At 34.3% G+C, this 16,385-nt stretch overlaps 1 protein-coding gene and 1 non-coding gene across 38 annotated transcripts in view; both read right to left on the reverse strand.

Annotated features, from left to right (window-relative positions):
- The window catches only part of LOC125059015 (twitchin), a 120,861-nt gene that overhangs the window by 46,360 nt on the left and 58,116 nt on the right, over positions 1 to 16,385 (reverse strand). For 36 of the 37 annotated variants that reach the window (XM_047663109.1, XM_047663120.1, XM_047663123.1 and 33 more), the window contains 22 exons: positions 15,551 to 15,702; positions 14,923 to 15,073; positions 14,273 to 14,381; positions 11,947 to 12,143; positions 11,488 to 11,629; positions 11,114 to 11,262; positions 10,424 to 10,581; positions 8,960 to 9,101; positions 8,388 to 8,527; positions 7,757 to 7,991; positions 6,988 to 7,194; positions 6,663 to 6,826; positions 6,205 to 6,340; positions 5,965 to 6,089; positions 4,839 to 4,995; positions 3,994 to 4,191; positions 3,303 to 3,562; positions 2,705 to 2,855; positions 1,656 to 1,937; positions 1,302 to 1,442; positions 818 to 976; positions 252 to 390 (listed from right to left, as the gene is read on the reverse strand). In XM_047663109.1, coding sequence (XP_047519065.1) covers positions 252 to 390; positions 818 to 976; positions 1,302 to 1,442; positions 1,656 to 1,937; positions 2,705 to 2,855; positions 3,303 to 3,562; positions 3,994 to 4,191; positions 4,839 to 4,995; positions 5,965 to 6,089; positions 6,205 to 6,340; positions 6,663 to 6,826; positions 6,988 to 7,194; positions 7,757 to 7,991; positions 8,388 to 8,527; positions 8,960 to 9,101; positions 10,424 to 10,581; positions 11,114 to 11,262; positions 11,488 to 11,629; positions 11,947 to 12,143; positions 14,273 to 14,381; positions 14,923 to 15,073; positions 15,551 to 15,702 — 3,694 coding nt within the window. The remainder of the gene's footprint in view (positions 1 to 251; positions 391 to 817; positions 977 to 1,301; positions 1,443 to 1,655; positions 1,938 to 2,704; positions 2,856 to 3,302; positions 3,563 to 3,993; positions 4,192 to 4,838; positions 4,996 to 5,964; positions 6,090 to 6,204; positions 6,341 to 6,662; positions 6,827 to 6,987; positions 7,195 to 7,756; positions 7,992 to 8,387; positions 8,528 to 8,959; positions 9,102 to 10,423; positions 10,582 to 11,113; positions 11,263 to 11,487; positions 11,630 to 11,946; positions 12,144 to 14,272; positions 14,382 to 14,922; positions 15,074 to 15,550; positions 15,703 to 16,385) is intronic. The other variant, XM_047663141.1, reaches the window with a different exon arrangement.
- Positions 12,896 to 13,057, reverse strand: LOC125059457. The gene has a single exon (XR_007118666.1). It is a non-coding gene; the product is annotated as a U1 spliceosomal RNA (small nuclear RNA).

Genomic DNA, 16,385 nt, shown 5'->3' on the forward strand with positions numbered 1-16,385 from the left:
GGTGATCACTGATCAGCCTCCAGTGCCTGACAGACGCCGTCGACTTTTTGGGTCTAAGACATGTCGGTTTCCTCACGATGTTTTCCTTCACCGTTCGAGCAAATGTTAAATGCGCACATAGAAAGAAAGTCCATTGGTGCAAAGTCGGGGATCGAACGACCTCAGGTATGAGAGTCGCAAAGCGTGTATATTATGAGAGTGGTATATGAAGACCCTTCGGGGAATAGTCGGGACTTATCAATAATATATACCTGCTGCCCTTCTCCTTCTTCTGTATGATATATCCAGTGATGGGAGCCCCACCGTCATCTTTCGGCGCCGACCATTCCAGGTCAACGAAGTCCTTGTCCCAGTTGCGTGGCTCTGGTCTGCCAGGCTTGCCGGGCTCATCTGATATTTTATTAATATTCAATTTTCATTCGTAAAAACTTGCACAAAAGGCATACTTCTGTATGTTAGTGATTATTACGTGTGTCTTGCGCACCCTAAATATTATTGCTTGTGAGATAGATATAATATGTTGTACACTGGCTCAATTCACAAGAGTTGCATTATTTATTAATTAGTTATAAGAAGGTTAAGGTTTTAAGTTTTTACTGGTTTTGTCTATATTGTTTTTAGTTTAATAGTTAGTTTCTATTGTATTAGAATTAAGTTACTGTAAAAATAGGAAATAAGGAAAATAAATAATTACATTTTCAGTTATATGTATAGTCCATAAAATTATCTCGTAGTATATAGTGACTATATTATAAAAACACTAACTAAAAAAGTTAAATCTAAGACCCAAAATGAATCAAAGAACCACCAAACTTACCGAATGGATTCTTAGCTATGATGGTCTTCTCAGTCTCCAATTCTTCTGACTCTCCTTCCTTGTTAACAGCCTTTACTCTGAACTTGTAAGGCTTGCCTTCTTGTAAGCCTGTTACGTTTGCTTTGCAGTCCTTTGCTGTGCCGCATGGGAGCCATTGACCTAAAAAAAGTTAAATTATTAGTAATATTATTTAAAAAAATATTTTACACAAATCACACACGTTTTAAAAGTTATTATTCCTTATTAAATGTAATCAAACAATGTGGATAATGTCACGATAAAACTGAAAATATTTGACCTTAGTCAACTAATTTAATTTTAATGTAAAACAATATTTCGACAAACTTTTTGATAACGCAATAACAGATTCATCAGATTAACAGACTATCTTTAATTTAAAAAAAATAAAACTGTCAAAAAGCTGAGAAAACAAATAATATCCAGCATAGAAGCACAGTCATATTGTTTAACAATTATCGCTTACCAGTGAGTGGATCCAGTTTTTCAATCTCATAGTATTCGATGGGTGATCCACCATCGTCTTCCGGCTTCTGCCAGGTCAGTGTACATCCGTTCTTGGTCACGTCCGCCACGTCCAAGGGGCCCTTGGGTTTGGACGGCTTACCTAAAAAATTTGATATTTAATAATCACACGAAAACTTGCAAAATATTTCTATCGTAATCGAATTTTTAGTTGGTCAATCATAAAAGAAAAAAAAATTGCCCCCAAAAATCTGTTAAATATACTGAGTACCCACAGTAAAAGACAACTACCGTTTTCTATATGAGTGAAATCTGTTGACATAGAGTATAGACTATAATGATGAACCAAACTAACCAACAACAATAATCTCCACTTCAGCCTCGTCTTCACCGACTTCATTCTTCGCCTTAATCACGTATTTGCCGCTGTTGGCGCGTTTGCTCTTCATCATCAAGAACTTGGTGTTATAGTCCACGTTGATGATCTCCAGGTTCTCCCGGTTGGCGAGTTCCTGGCCGTTGAAGTGCCAAGTGACGGTGGCCGGAGGCTCGCCGAACACCTTCACGTCCAAGGAGACAGGAAGACCAGCCTTCACCGTGATCGGGTTCAGGTTTGTGCGGTCGATGCGTGGCTTCACTGTGAATTAGCAATACTCAAATAAATATTGTAAACACATTATGTAACACATTTTATAGATAAAAATATATTTTTAAAACAGTTATTAAGTTATTAGCGCTATTAAAACATAATTTTTTTTAAATTTTATAAATATTTTAACGGATTTTCACATCTACGTAATCCTATAATACTAGAAACTTTGATCATATATTGCACTTTTTTAAGTAATGTAGACGTTCGTCTCTTTCTGTCAAATTGTCTTCATACTGTGATGAAAAGAGACACAACAGTGCAATTGGACTCATTTGGTATTTATAAATAAGCGACAAAATTATCGAAATTTTTAATTGTAAGCTAACAAAATCGTATATTTGAAACACTTTGAACGACAAAAATGAAAACCAAAGCTATGCTGATGATAAGGGATTGTATCTATTACTTTCAGGTTCCTTCGAACCTTAAAATTGTCATAAGCTAAGCAACCTGTCTCGAATAGAGTTAAGGGTAAGATTCAGAGTTGAGAAATAGCGCCAACAATTACTCTTATTAAATGTGAAATTAATATAACTTAAGTCTTACTTAGCGCTTAATTTCGATTCTGAGTCTTACATAAAACTGAGCCAAATATTATTTAAAATAATTACTATTTTTATAAGATGCAAATGAGCCTACGGAACGCCTAAAAATGGCAGTCTTCGCATTATCGTACATTGCTAGTGCAAGCAGAACATTAAAAACAAAGGTTATTCATAGTTATACTTGTTTAGAAATGAATATACACTTACAGAATCTAGGCTTAGCAGTATGCCAGTTGGTGTTCTCCGAAGGCTCGGATTTTCCAGCCTTGTTGACAGCTCGTACACGGAACTGGTACTGGTTGCCCTCTTCCAGCTTTGGTACTGTTCCTTGGCAGATGTTGCCTTGAACTTCTGCCATCTATATTACAATAAATTTACATTTTTACTTCACTAATTCTACCAGATTTTAAAGTAAATATTAGATTAATTATTACTTTAAAATATTATTAGCATTATCCTTTTTCGTTTAATGTAATAGAGCAAACGGGCAGGAGGCTCATCTGATGTTAAGTGATAGACACTCATTTCCAGAGGGCTCGCGAGTGCGTTGCCGGCCTTTATGGTACGCTACTTTCTTGAAGAACCCTAAGTCGTATTGATTCGGAAATACTTCAGTGGTTGGTTCCACATAGAGGTGGTGCGCAGAAACTGCCTTAAAAAACTCTCAGTTGTGGAACAACGGAGGTCGTTGTAAAACGAAAATACCTATCTACGATATATTAAATTATTAAGGGCAAAATGGCTACTATAAATTTCCATAAATTATTCAGTAACGATAGTTATAAGTATAGTCATAAAAACTTACCTTGACAAACTCTCCACGATCTTTGTCCATTGCTTCAATGATATATCCAGTAATTGGTGCTCCATTGTCCCGTATCGGGGGCTCCCACTTCAATTTCACAGATTTTTCGTCCCAATCCACGATATCCGGAAGTCCAGGGGGACATGGGACATCGTACGGGTTCTTCGCGAGAATGCCGTGGTCCGTCTCTAATGGCTCGGACTCTCCTTCCTCGTTGAGCGCCTTCACGCGGAATTGGTAGGTGTGTCCCGGTTCGAGGCCTAGAAGTTATAATTGTGTAGGTTGAGAAGCATAACCAGCAAACATGTTTGTCCGCGATGGTTTTAGTATACGTAATTATTTAAAAAATGTAATATTGCACTCTTTTAAGTACACGTTCCTCTCTTTCTGTCAAATTGTCTTTTCACTGTGATGAAAAGAGACATAACAGTGCAATTGGATTAATTTATAAATAAGGGTATATACTTACAATAATCGAATATTTGAAACACTTTGAAAGACAAAAGCTATTACTTTCAGGTTTCGGGTGCGTTTCCGGCCTTTGAGAGAGGAGTTATTTAAAAATAGGAGTTCGTATCTACCAGGGAAGTTTCCCACCGGACGATTCCACAGTTTGTTAGTTTGAAAAAGAAAATGTCTGGTGCAGCGGAAGATTCATCTATGATCATGTATGATCTTCTATTTCACCAACCTGTAACTGTAGCCTCAGTGACGTCCGGGTCAATGGTACCAGCGGGTGACCATTTGCCAGTGAGCGTGTCCATCTTCTCAACGATGAAGGCGCTGAGAGGCAATCCTCCCGTGTGCTTGGGTTTCTTCCAGGACAGCTTCGCGTGTTCCGCGTGCACGTCGGACACTTCCAGCGGGCCTTCGGGTTTGCCTGGCTTGTCTGTGGTTAGGAGATATAACAAGTTGTTAATACAAAAAAAGTCTGGAATTTCTTTCAGGAGTCCTTCCTGTGTGTCCTCCTTTAATTTTTTATTACGATAAAGATATTTCAGTTGCTTTTTAGCAGAAAGTTAATTAAGAAAATTCAAGTTCTACATGGCTCCCCCCTTTCTATAGTTTTTCCAAGAAAAACTTTCATGAAAAATTTAATAAATTAAAAAATATTTATTATGGAACATAAAATACATGTATAACTATTTCCACGTCATTAAATTTGAATCTGTAGGCATCCCTACTCATCGGCAAAGAAGACAGCGGGTGTAGGCCGAGAGAAAAAGCCGGCGTAAAAAACACTCGGTACTCTTTTAAAATAGCAAATCATCAAACAACACTTATTATAAAATAAATATCGCAAATTAAATTAATTAGAAGGAGCCTGTCTAGCACTAGTCCCAGGCCCTTTTATCAACTAGATAATCGTTAACTTTATAGTAAGCCTTTTTACACAGCTTTTCTTTAATACATTTCTTCATGTTGCATACTAATGTATGCATATACTATAAATCTATAATAAAAAAATAATAATACTTCATAATTGAACCAATAGATGGCTCTGTCGTCAAAATCTATTTTCCAAACATAACTTACCAAGTACAGTGATCTCAACAGTCGCCTCGTCCACTCCAGAATCGTTCTCCGCTTTCAGGGTGTAAATGCCAGTGTTCTTCCACGAGGACTCGGAAATCTGCAGTTTGGTGTTGTAGTCCTCATTCTCCAGTTTTACACCTGGACCGGTCTCGATGACCTAAAACAGTTTGGATGCAAAGGTTTAATACAGATTCCTCTTCTGAATACATTTGTGTGTGTTGCCTACACACAGAAAAATCCGATATACTAGATTATTACAAATGATAGTGCAAAAACCATATAAAAGATATATTTATTCAACGAAACGAGAAAATGAATTAACAATGTATAATGTATATGTTAAAAATCTTTCTTATCTTGAAATTATAACACAAAGAAAACGTGTCAATATATTGCAGATACACTAATAAAATCGATCTTATTTTGAAATCGAATAAAAAAAATCAGTCTTAACATGTAATTTATATAGATACAAACTAACCCGGCAAACGTTTGTTTCGTCATGTATATTATTCTATTTTATATATGTATATGTATATTATTTCTAGGAAACATTGTTTTAGTTCAATAAAAATAAGGGATTGATCGTAGAGGGAGGAAAATTAGGGATTGTATTTTATTTTTATTTTTGTTTTATAAAAAAATAAAAACATTCTTTTTTGGGGTGGACAGTCTTTATCACTTAGGGGTTTGAAAGATAGATATAGTAGCCGATTCTCAGACTTACTGAATATACATAAAAAATTCATACGGATCGGTCGAGCACGAGAACTTTATATACCTATAAGATTTTATTCATGAATTAATTAAAACAACTATTGTCCTAAGCCCTGTATCTTTCTTCTTATCTACTAGTATGTTTGTCGTTGTCCTGATTTATACATTTTGTGTTGTATTGTACTTAGCTAACGTTCTGCTCTTTTTTTTTATGTCCACATTTATGGATATATCCAGTGTGTTAAATTTATGTTTTACTTTTTATTTTATAGAGTATGTATCTGTTTTGTTTCTTAAATAAATAAATGTACTAGAAAATAACTTTGCTCAAAGTACTTCAATAAAATTTATTTTAGTTTGGATGTCCGGAAAATCGGATTATCCGGCCATAGTTCCTATATTAACGTACCTTGTTGGCAAACTTCCAAGTCTTGGTCGGTGGAGGTTCACCCTTGATGTCAACATCCAACTTTATAGTGGTACCAGCGCGAACACGGATCGCCACCATCTTGTCACGGTTGATGAGCGGTTTCACTATTTAAAAAAACAAATTAAATTAAATAAACACAACCTCCAACCTACAGTTATCCAACTTAAACTTTTTTTATACTTATAAAAAAATGATAAAAAAAAGAATGGAGGTACTTACAGAACCTAGCCTTAGCGAGATGCGGTTGCGTGGGTTCGCCCGGTTCACCCGGACCCGCCTTGTTCACCGCTCTTACTCGGAATTGGTAGGTGTTGCCTTCTTTTAGATCGGGTACGCGAGCTTTGCACTCTGGCGTCTGGATAAATATTTAAAAGGATTATATTATTTGAATAAAAATAATAATGTATTGTATTTGTGTTTTGTTAAAAAACGCAGCTTTCTTAATAATTATAAAAGATGGTTTGGTATTTTATTATCACCTTAAGGATTTGGATTTAAAAATAAACTATGATATTTGTTTAGTTCATAAATACTTATTTTGACACCCATTTTAGTGGATGCGTTGCCGGCCTTTGAGGGAGATGAATACTCTTTCTTTAAACAATTAGAGGTCTTACCTTACACAGTTCTCTAGTTCGCAAAAGAAAATTTTCTTGTGAAATTCAAATAACACTTACAGTTGTGACCAGTGCTTCCTGCCATGTTCCAAACTTGTCCTTCTTCTCAATAACGTAGCCAGTGATGGGAGCGCCTCCATTGTTTTTGGGAGCTTCCCATTTCAGGTCAACGCGATCCACGTCCCAGTCCTCGATAGTTGGTACCGATGGCTTACCAGGGATATCTGGGAATAAACAAATCTCATTTATAGAGTTCAGCTATAAGATTTGGTTTTTATTAATATTAACTACGCAAAACTGAGCTATTTCGTTAAAAAGATTAACGTGTGTGTACGTTAATCAGCGTACACGTATACGTTGAGTAGCGGACATAATTACAACTTACCATAAGGATTCTTAGCAACGATAGAGTGGTCAGTCTTAAGTGGTTCCGACTCTCCTTCGTCATTGACAGCCTTAACCCTGAACTCATATTCTTCTCCTTCCTGTAATCCCTTAATTTCCATCTCTGTGTCATCGGTCTTTCCAACTGGAACCCAACGGCCAGTCGCCTTGTTCAATTTCTCTACTACGTAACCTGTCACGGGTTTACCTGTAAATAAAAATTAATGGTAGTGTTAAAATTAACTGGCTGAAATAAACTAAGAAACCTAAATTGTAACAATATAACATCATAGCTATCTGAAGCTTCCTTATTATTGTTGTGATTTCTGGCAGAATGACCAGCGCCGAGCCAGGGCCAAGTTACAACTACAACACACACACACAACAATTAAAATGCATCTTAAACCTTTAAAAAATTGTTATTTTTTTAAGGAATAAGGTTTTAATTATAATTATTATTTTGTGTGTTTCTGTGTGTATGTTTCGTTAATAATAAATGTTATGCTTATGTTTATATTTTAAAAATATAATTTCAAAGTCAAGATTGTCCATTATGAGTAATTTATATTCTATTAAGTATCTATAGAATGGTTTAATTATTTCCCCAATAAAACCAAATCTGATACACTGATTAAGAATAACTAAGTATGATTTTAAACAAAATACCTTACTTTAGCAAATCTGAAGAACCTTTCAGGTATTTTATTATTGATTGCCGGACAAAATAGATAATATTCCAAGAGCCAAAATCAAAAGCTGTTTTTACTTACCGCCATCATCTTCCGGCTTCTTCCAGGCCAACTTGCAGCCATTCTTCGTAACATCCGTGACCTTGAGTGGACCGCCAGGTTTGCTCGGTGAAGAGAGGACAGTGATTTCCACTTCAGCCTCATCCTTTCCGTGTTCGTTTGTCGCTAGAATACGGTATGTTCCGGTCATAGCACGGACCGAATCCTTGATGTCCAGTTTAGTGTTGTAGTCCACGTTGATAACGTTTTCTGTGACCTGTGAATGTCATTCGTGTTAATTATGACTGACACATATTTATTTCAATATAAATCAGCTAAAATGTATGCAACATATTCATTATATTGACCATGTCTTTGTGAATAGAAGACCTACAGGAACTATCCTATGTGCTAATCCAGTCTGAAGTAGCGCGCGTAGTGAAAATATCAGATAGTAATTAAATTTTTAATGTCGGCGTAATAGTAACATTACTTCTGAATTTATAATTATAGGATTTTAATTATATCCACCATTATCATATTACATTGAATATTACCAATACGAAATAATCAAAACATATCTATTAAGTGTTGGTTATCTCAAACAAATACGTAGAATTTCTAGAAGTAGCTTGAACATACACGACCAGCTGATCATGATTGAAGAACTGACCTCTTTCTCGACCTCCTTCCACTTCTGGAACCACTGCACCTTGGGCGCGGGCTCTCCTCTGACGTTGACGTCGAAGAATATCGGTTTGCCTGCGCGCACCGCAACTGCCTTCAAGTTGGTTCGGTCGATGCGTGGTTTCACTGAAATATTATATAAATCATCATCACTCTTGAAAAATATAAGTTGACATTACCAACTTTGCACTCCATTGACAACATCATCATTATCTTTTCAGAAATTATGACCTGCTCAACCATATAACTAATAATTTTCCAGGCATAAATATTTTATTATTTATTTCATTTAAAAATATAACCAAAACGGTTTACATCTAATATACTACGTATATTATGCACTAACAAAGAAAATTTACTAATCATTTATTAGTTGAGTAGTGTGTGGAAATCTTGTGAGTATAACTGAAGTATTTCCGAACCAATTGCACTTAGGGTCCTTCAAGAAAAGAGCAAAATGCAAATTTATAAAACATATTTTTCTACTGAGCTATGTATCTTTATGAATAATTAATTTAAGCAATTAAATAAATTCATAGACAAAGAAATAATACATACATGCTTTATGTCTTATGGTCGTCATCTTGGTGGGTTCAGAGGCCTCCGAAGGTCCTGCCTTGTTAACTGCGATCACGCGGAACTCGAACTCGCTACCTTCAGGTAAGCCATCGACTTTACCACTTGTTGCGCTACCAGGAACCTACGGGATTACAAATTTACGATTTTTCATAGTAATATTTATCAAGCATTTAAAAACAAATTAATACGAAGATAAGTAATAGATATATACTTTTATACATTAAGGGTCTGTTTCAAAATGTATAGATAAAGTACCAAATAGCTATGCAACACATAAATTATTTGGAATATAAATTGTGCTATTTGACATTCATCGAACTCATAACTTATGATGGACTTTATGTGACGAATAGCGCTATCTGACAGTCGTGAAACGCAACAATAGTGTTTATCCTACCAATAAATAATTAATAGCTAATTTAGAACTTATGTAGAACTTATCCATACATTGTGAAACAGACCATAAAATTTGTAATAAATTTTTATCAAAGTTCATATAAACGACTAAATACTTTATAAACTAGGCTCTTTGTATAGATATAATTTAAGCGCAATTACATACGATGAACGAGACGATGATGAAATACATTGTTGATGACTTTTGTTTTATATTGTCTCTCCAAGCTCAGAAAGTAACTAGGCCGATCTTGGTACTGCGATACTCTTTCAAGAAAAAATGAAACATCTTTAAATTAAATTCCTTTTACTTTTTTTTCTTACTAGGGTTGCCTGGCAGACATCGCTGTACCTGATTTTATTGGTACTTTTCATTTTATTTTCTTTTATTGATAAAAAAAAATATTGGTTGTTTGTAAAGTAGGTTTACGATCGAGATGTTTACGTGATAACGTCTTATTGGTGATATAAGTTTTTGGGAAGTAAGGAATTAATGAAGATAACAAATCTCCATTCGTTTATATGCCGCTAGAGTGAGAGAGACGGAAGATCGGTCCACTCACTCGAACGCTATGCCAGCCTCCGCTCGTGAGGATTCCGCGTGACAAGTTTCACGGAATGACTGGCAGCGCTCGAGATGAGACGGGAGATCGGACCGTCTCTCTCTCGTTATACCTGCGATCGCGCTCGTGAGGTTTTGGTGTGACACAAGTTTCTGAACATGTCACCCGACTAAAACGATTTTAAAGACGTTATCACGTCAAAAGCTTGCCAACGCGCGGCACACTGATACGGTAATAAAAGAATCACAATATACAATTTTTAATGACAAGCAATTATATGCAAACATAACATATACGAAGAGATAATAACAAGAAATTAAACAAAACAATTAAATTATAAAACCGATTTTAAAGTGTGAGGAGAGCAACTATGGATATCCAGACCCAGCTCGTATATCAGAATGCTCATTCTGAACATCGGTGAGATTTGCTCAAGCTCTTAATGTCATGACGGGAATAAAAAATAAATAAAAATGAAATATACCTCAGCGGCGTTCTCCCAGTCTCCGCCCTTGGGCCTCTTTTGTATGATATACTTCTGAATGGGCGCGCCTCCGTCATTTTTGGGAGGCTCCCATTTGATCTCCGCACTCTGGTTGTCATGATCAGCCACCTCCACGTTGCCTGGCTTTTCTGCCACATCTGGATGGTAAATATGAGTTTATATTATTACTAGCTGACCCCGCACGTTGTTATGCCATGTACATTATTTCTAGGAAACCTTTTTTTAGTTCAACAAAATTTACTTTCTACTATATTAAAAAAGGGGTGGGTCGATGAGGGGTGAAAATTAAGGGTTGTGTGTACTTTGTAGCTGTATCATAATAAAATGAAAACAAAAGGTTTTGTCTAAAAAATAAAAATTTAGGGATTTCTCAGACTTGCTGAATATGCATAAAAAATTTCATAAGAATCTGTCGAGCCGTTTCGAAGGAATATGGGAACGAACATTGGGACACGAGAATTTTATATATTAGTATATAAAATTATATACTAATATATATATATATATGAATATATAATTTGAATCCATATAATAAAATAACGGACATAAACATACTTAATATATAAGAATAAATTCTTTTTTAAAGATTTATTTTCTTCAGAAAACATATAACAGTATTTAAATCATATAAAGACACTGTTTCAATAAATTAATTAAAAAAAAACTCACCAAACGGATTCTTAGCGAGTATGGCCTTTTCAGTCTCCAAAGGCTCCGAATCACCCTCATCATTGACAGCTGTCACTCTGAACTTGTACTGGTGACCTGGTTCTAGACCTGTCACCTCCATTTCCAATGGTTTCTTGTCACCAGCAACCCTAGAGAAAAAATATATCATACACTTGGTCATCTAGTCCAATGAACGTAACTAATATACCTTTAAAAAATCTGATTTCTTTACATTTTGTTTCTTTTTTATTGACTCTTTTATACAAGCAAGTACCATACTTTCTAGACTAAGCGCCTTTTGGTATTTTTTTATCAATAATATACAAAATCGTGTAAATTGTAATTGTTGAATAGTAAAAAGAAAATTTCCATACCTGCCGACGCGCACCCATTTTCCTGTTGCAAGATCCATTTTCTCCAACTCATACTCTTTGACGGGAGATCCACCGTCGTCTTCTGGTTTCTCCCACCTAACCTTGCAGCCTTCTGCGTGGATGTCTGATACTTCGAGAGGGCCTGGTAGATAATAAAAAAAATATAATGTATTTATTATTTCATTTGTAACGATACGATAATGTCGAAATTAAAAATATAATATTAAATATATAAGATACAATATCGCGTCTGTTAACTCACTCTGCGAAAAGATACAGATAGTGTCGGAGACAGCTTTTAGTAGACGCAAGGTCAAAAAGTTCTGTATGCTATCAAATTAAATTTATATTCTTAAAAGGCCGACAACGCACTTGCGAGCCTTCTAACAATGTGAGTGTCCATAGGCGGCGTTATCAATTAGCATCAGATGAGCGTGCTGTTACATAAAAAAAAATTACCTTTAGGCGAGCTGGGCTTGCCCAATACTGTAAGTTCAACTGTCTCTTGGTCAAAACCATTGCAGTTCTCAACTCTCAAGGTATATTGGCCAGTGTCACGTCTCACAGCATTCACGATTGTGAAATCTGTATGGTAATCTTGATTCTCAATCTTAATACGTTCTGTGTTTACTAGCTTGATGTTTTCACGCCAAGACCTAGAAAAAATATATAACAATTTTATTTTTAAATTACCCACAAGTACCGCGAATAAATGATTAAGACTTAACGCTGTATTGAAGACGATATAATCTTAATGAATATTACTGTTAACGTAACGAATGTTTTGTTGTACCTACTGATAGATCAACTAGCCGTGAACAAACAAGTACTTAAAAGATATAAACTTTTTCTCACATTTGTTAAGTTTTGATTTATTTAAAAAAATCTTATACACTCGCAGAGAATCTAAAAGAAAAGCTAAATATACTCGCAGATACAGTCAAAACTTCGTTTCGTCACGGAGTTTCCATGTCTTAACGAATGGCTAATAATTAGTAATATTATGTATGTGTTCGGTAATCTAACTGGAGCAGTTTTCTATATTATAACGAGTTTGATATTAAGAGAGGACATAAGGGTAGTGCGACGCATTCTTTTGTTCAGTGTGTTTTAATAAACCAAAAAGTTTACGATATTATCAGTAATTTGCAATTATATATGCCATAAAGAAACGTGTCTAGAACTGTTCGTCGAACTGCAGCGACTGTTTTCTTCGTAGTTCTAAGTTCAGATCGCTGTTACGTGTAAAGGAACTGAAGATGTTTCACAAAATATCACTATTCACTAATCACTACCACTAGTCATAGCTAGCGAGTAGCGAGTAAAATCAAAACTAATTTGATAAGTTAACTACTTTAATAACACTTAACTCAAAGTCTTAACAGTTAACTGTTCATAGTTCATAATGGGGGGACGGCGCGTACGCAGTCCCCACTACCAAAAATTACGCGTCCGAGTTATCCACATTAGGGATAATCGCAGAGGTCAACTCAACCGCAGTGCAATGGAGAAGTCTCGCTCTGGGGGAACCGCCTTATTGATCACGGTAGCCCCTACGCCAGGTAAGTATGCTTTCCGATGCTTCGCCCGAAGCTTATAAGTGCATCCAAGATACAAACACTACCGCGTTTCAGGTTTCCTTTGCTAGCAAAGAGCGCCCTCTAGTGGTTGCTTATCTATAACTTTAATTTAGAGAAGTGTAGTATGTCCCTTTGTAAGAATAGTCATTGCTCTTACTCATGTCTTTACTAGATGGCGTTTACTTTTACTTACGTTTACGAATTGGTTTTTATTTATTAACTAGCGGACCCAGCGAACTTCGTTCCGCTTAATGTTTTATTGCTTGCCATTGCGAAAAAAGAATGACGGTTTTACACATTAGGCCTCCTCTCTCTAGCGCTAATATTGCAAGACTGCATGTTAAAGTACTTTTTGATATACTTACAACATTTTTTTTTGTTATCTGGCGCAAGAAGAAAGTTATAGGTTTATTTTATATGCGTAATTTTATCAATAGATGGCACCACATGCTGTTTGCATTCGTAAAATTAATTAATTTTTTTTTTTATTTCATAACTTATCTGATATTTTATTACTTATTCTGCTATTCGGAGCGGAGAAGAATCCACTAAAAAAGAGATAACTAACATTGGTCCAGCCGTTCTCGAGTTATAAGTGTTGTAACAAACACGACTTTCTTTTATATATATACATAACTATTTTCTTATAGTTAACACTTAACAACGAATATTACCAAAACCGGCTCATATTTTAGGCAAGTTAGGTTATGTAACTTAAATAAGTGTTTATATATATAATACTGGGTGTCAGTAATAAGGGCGTAGTAATAATAATATAGTTAAACTGTGTTAACTAAAAAGATTTAACATATCAATATTTGAAATGCAATATAAATATGAGCTGTTAACTAATAGTAACAAAATTAAGAGAGTCAAAATAGTGGACTTATAATTTAGTGGTTATTGTATTACTTCATAATATATACTTATAACATTTATACAATAATCTCTTTTACATAACATAACCTAACAAGCACAGGTCAGTCACAATACATAACAAAAATTTAATTATGTTTATATCTTAACAACTGTAAGGAAAACTAAGGTCAATTTTAAAAATCTTTAATCAACTTGCTTTGATGTTAAATTTTCTATAGATTTTTAGCAGTAAAATTTAATATTTTAAACCTTCAAATGTCACACTCACTAATTAAGAGAGTCGGTAAAAAATATTCAATATTTTAGAATCATAAGCAGTTACATACCAGGTCTTTTCTGGTGGAGGTTCACCAGTAACATCCACTGACCACTTGTGTGTACGTCCAGCTTTGATTATCACAGACTTGAAGGTGCTGCGCTCAATGCGTGGTTTCACTGTAAAGCATTCATAATAACATAAAAATCACAAATTTACATGCACACTTAAACATGCTAACTATTACTTAAACAAAACAATTTGGTGTTATTCCACAATCCTACATTGCTACTGTACAACTGTATATTTAAAAAAAATATATGTCTTAAGAGACAGAGAGACTCTCCTTTTATATAATTTGTTGTTATAATGTAACCACTTCTACAATAAATAAGATGTATGACACTGAATAATTTTTAGTTTTTTAGAGCATGACAGTTTCTAGCAGTTATGTGGGTAAAAATACTCAAAGAAAAGTTATAGTATTAAAATAGTATTAAAATCTGTTGGTATCCAATTTTATTCAATATTTAAATAATAGGCAATCAATTGCACCAACAAACTATTTTTTTATGTAGCAGGAGGCAAATGGGCAGGAGGTTCATCTAATGTTAAGTGATAACGCTGCCGATGGCACTCACATTTCCAGGAGTGTGTTGCCCGAAAGTGATTATCTACTTACTATTGTTTTTATATCAAATAAAAAAGAATATTGCTTACAGTTCCTATGCTTGCAGAGGTGGTTTGCGGTGGGCTCAGAAGCTTCACCAACACCAGCCTTATTGTATGCTTTCACTCGGAACTGGTAGATCATCTTCTCTTTAAGACCTTCCACCTTCGCCTCTGTCTTGGTGTCTGTTGTTTTAACAACCTGAATAGATTATTGCAAACTGAATTATTGATTGTCACCAATAGAAAATGTGATTAAATAATATATAATATTTTTATTAATAAATATACACATTTTTTTAAGGGCAATAGGAACTAATGTTCATTTTTCATAAAAATAAATATAACTAATCTGTCTTATATAAAAAAACAATAAAGAAATACAACTATTTATTCTGTCTTGTTAAACTCCACTGAAAAAACTGTTTATTTTACACTAATGTCATAAAAATATTAAGATGAGAGCAAATATATAATTTAAATAAAATTGCTTTATTAAATATATTATAAAATAACATTAAGTATCTGAAAATAAAACCTTAAGCTGTAATTGCAATACAATATATGTACAATATATTTATACTGCTTCTAGTAATGCAAAATACAGTTAAGAAACTTGTCAGAGACAACCAAGAATCATATAAGTATGTAAATAATTAGAACATCAATTAAGTCATACCTCTATCCAATCTGGTGAGAACTTGTCCTTCATCTCAATCACATAACCCATCACCGCGCGACCACCATTGTCAGTTGGTGGCTCCCATTGTAGGGTCACAGACATATTATCATAATCAATAATAGTTGGCTTTCCTGGAGCCTTTGGAGGATCTGAAACAAGAAAAAAATCATTATGTCTTTCATCTAACATTTAATTTTACGTATTTTATATAGACTCTATCGAATTCTATGATTTTGTTTATTAATATGATTTTTTTTACAGTTAAAAAATATTTTTCTTGTAAACTAAATATTTTAATCCCCTAAATTACTAAATCACACGAACTAATTTATAAGTACAAAATTAACTCAGTACTCACGTTTAAGTACATAGTAGGCATAAAACGATTCATTTATCAAAACAAATTTCTTAACACTGCGAATCAGTGAATGGTGCTAATTATAACGAATAAAAATTTCGCAGTTATTAAAATAAAATCAAAAGTTCACTATGAGTAATCAGCCGATTGTATAAAACCTTATACATAATAAATAATAATATAAGTTGTAATGTAACGTCATCTTAATTTTTTTAAATTCTTAATTTTCGCGGGTTTACTGACAAATGACAACAAAATACAAATGATTTATAAAACAATAACAGCTGTTCATTTAAGTTGTTTTTGTCGGTCAATGGACATTAATTAAAAAAAAAAACCATTAAATCATTATAATATAGGAATATTTATCATATCATCAATTCGTGAATGTGTTGATTTATTCGTAAGTTAAGATAAACATTTCTCCATTGACCCTAAAATTTAACTGCTAGTTTCTGTAGGCGAAAGTTGTGA

The sequence above is a fragment of the Pieris napi genome, chromosome 19 (assembly GCF_905475465.1).
Source record: "Pieris napi chromosome 19, ilPieNapi1.2, whole genome shotgun sequence".
Taxonomy (NCBI): domain Eukaryota; kingdom Metazoa; phylum Arthropoda; class Insecta; order Lepidoptera; family Pieridae; genus Pieris; species Pieris napi.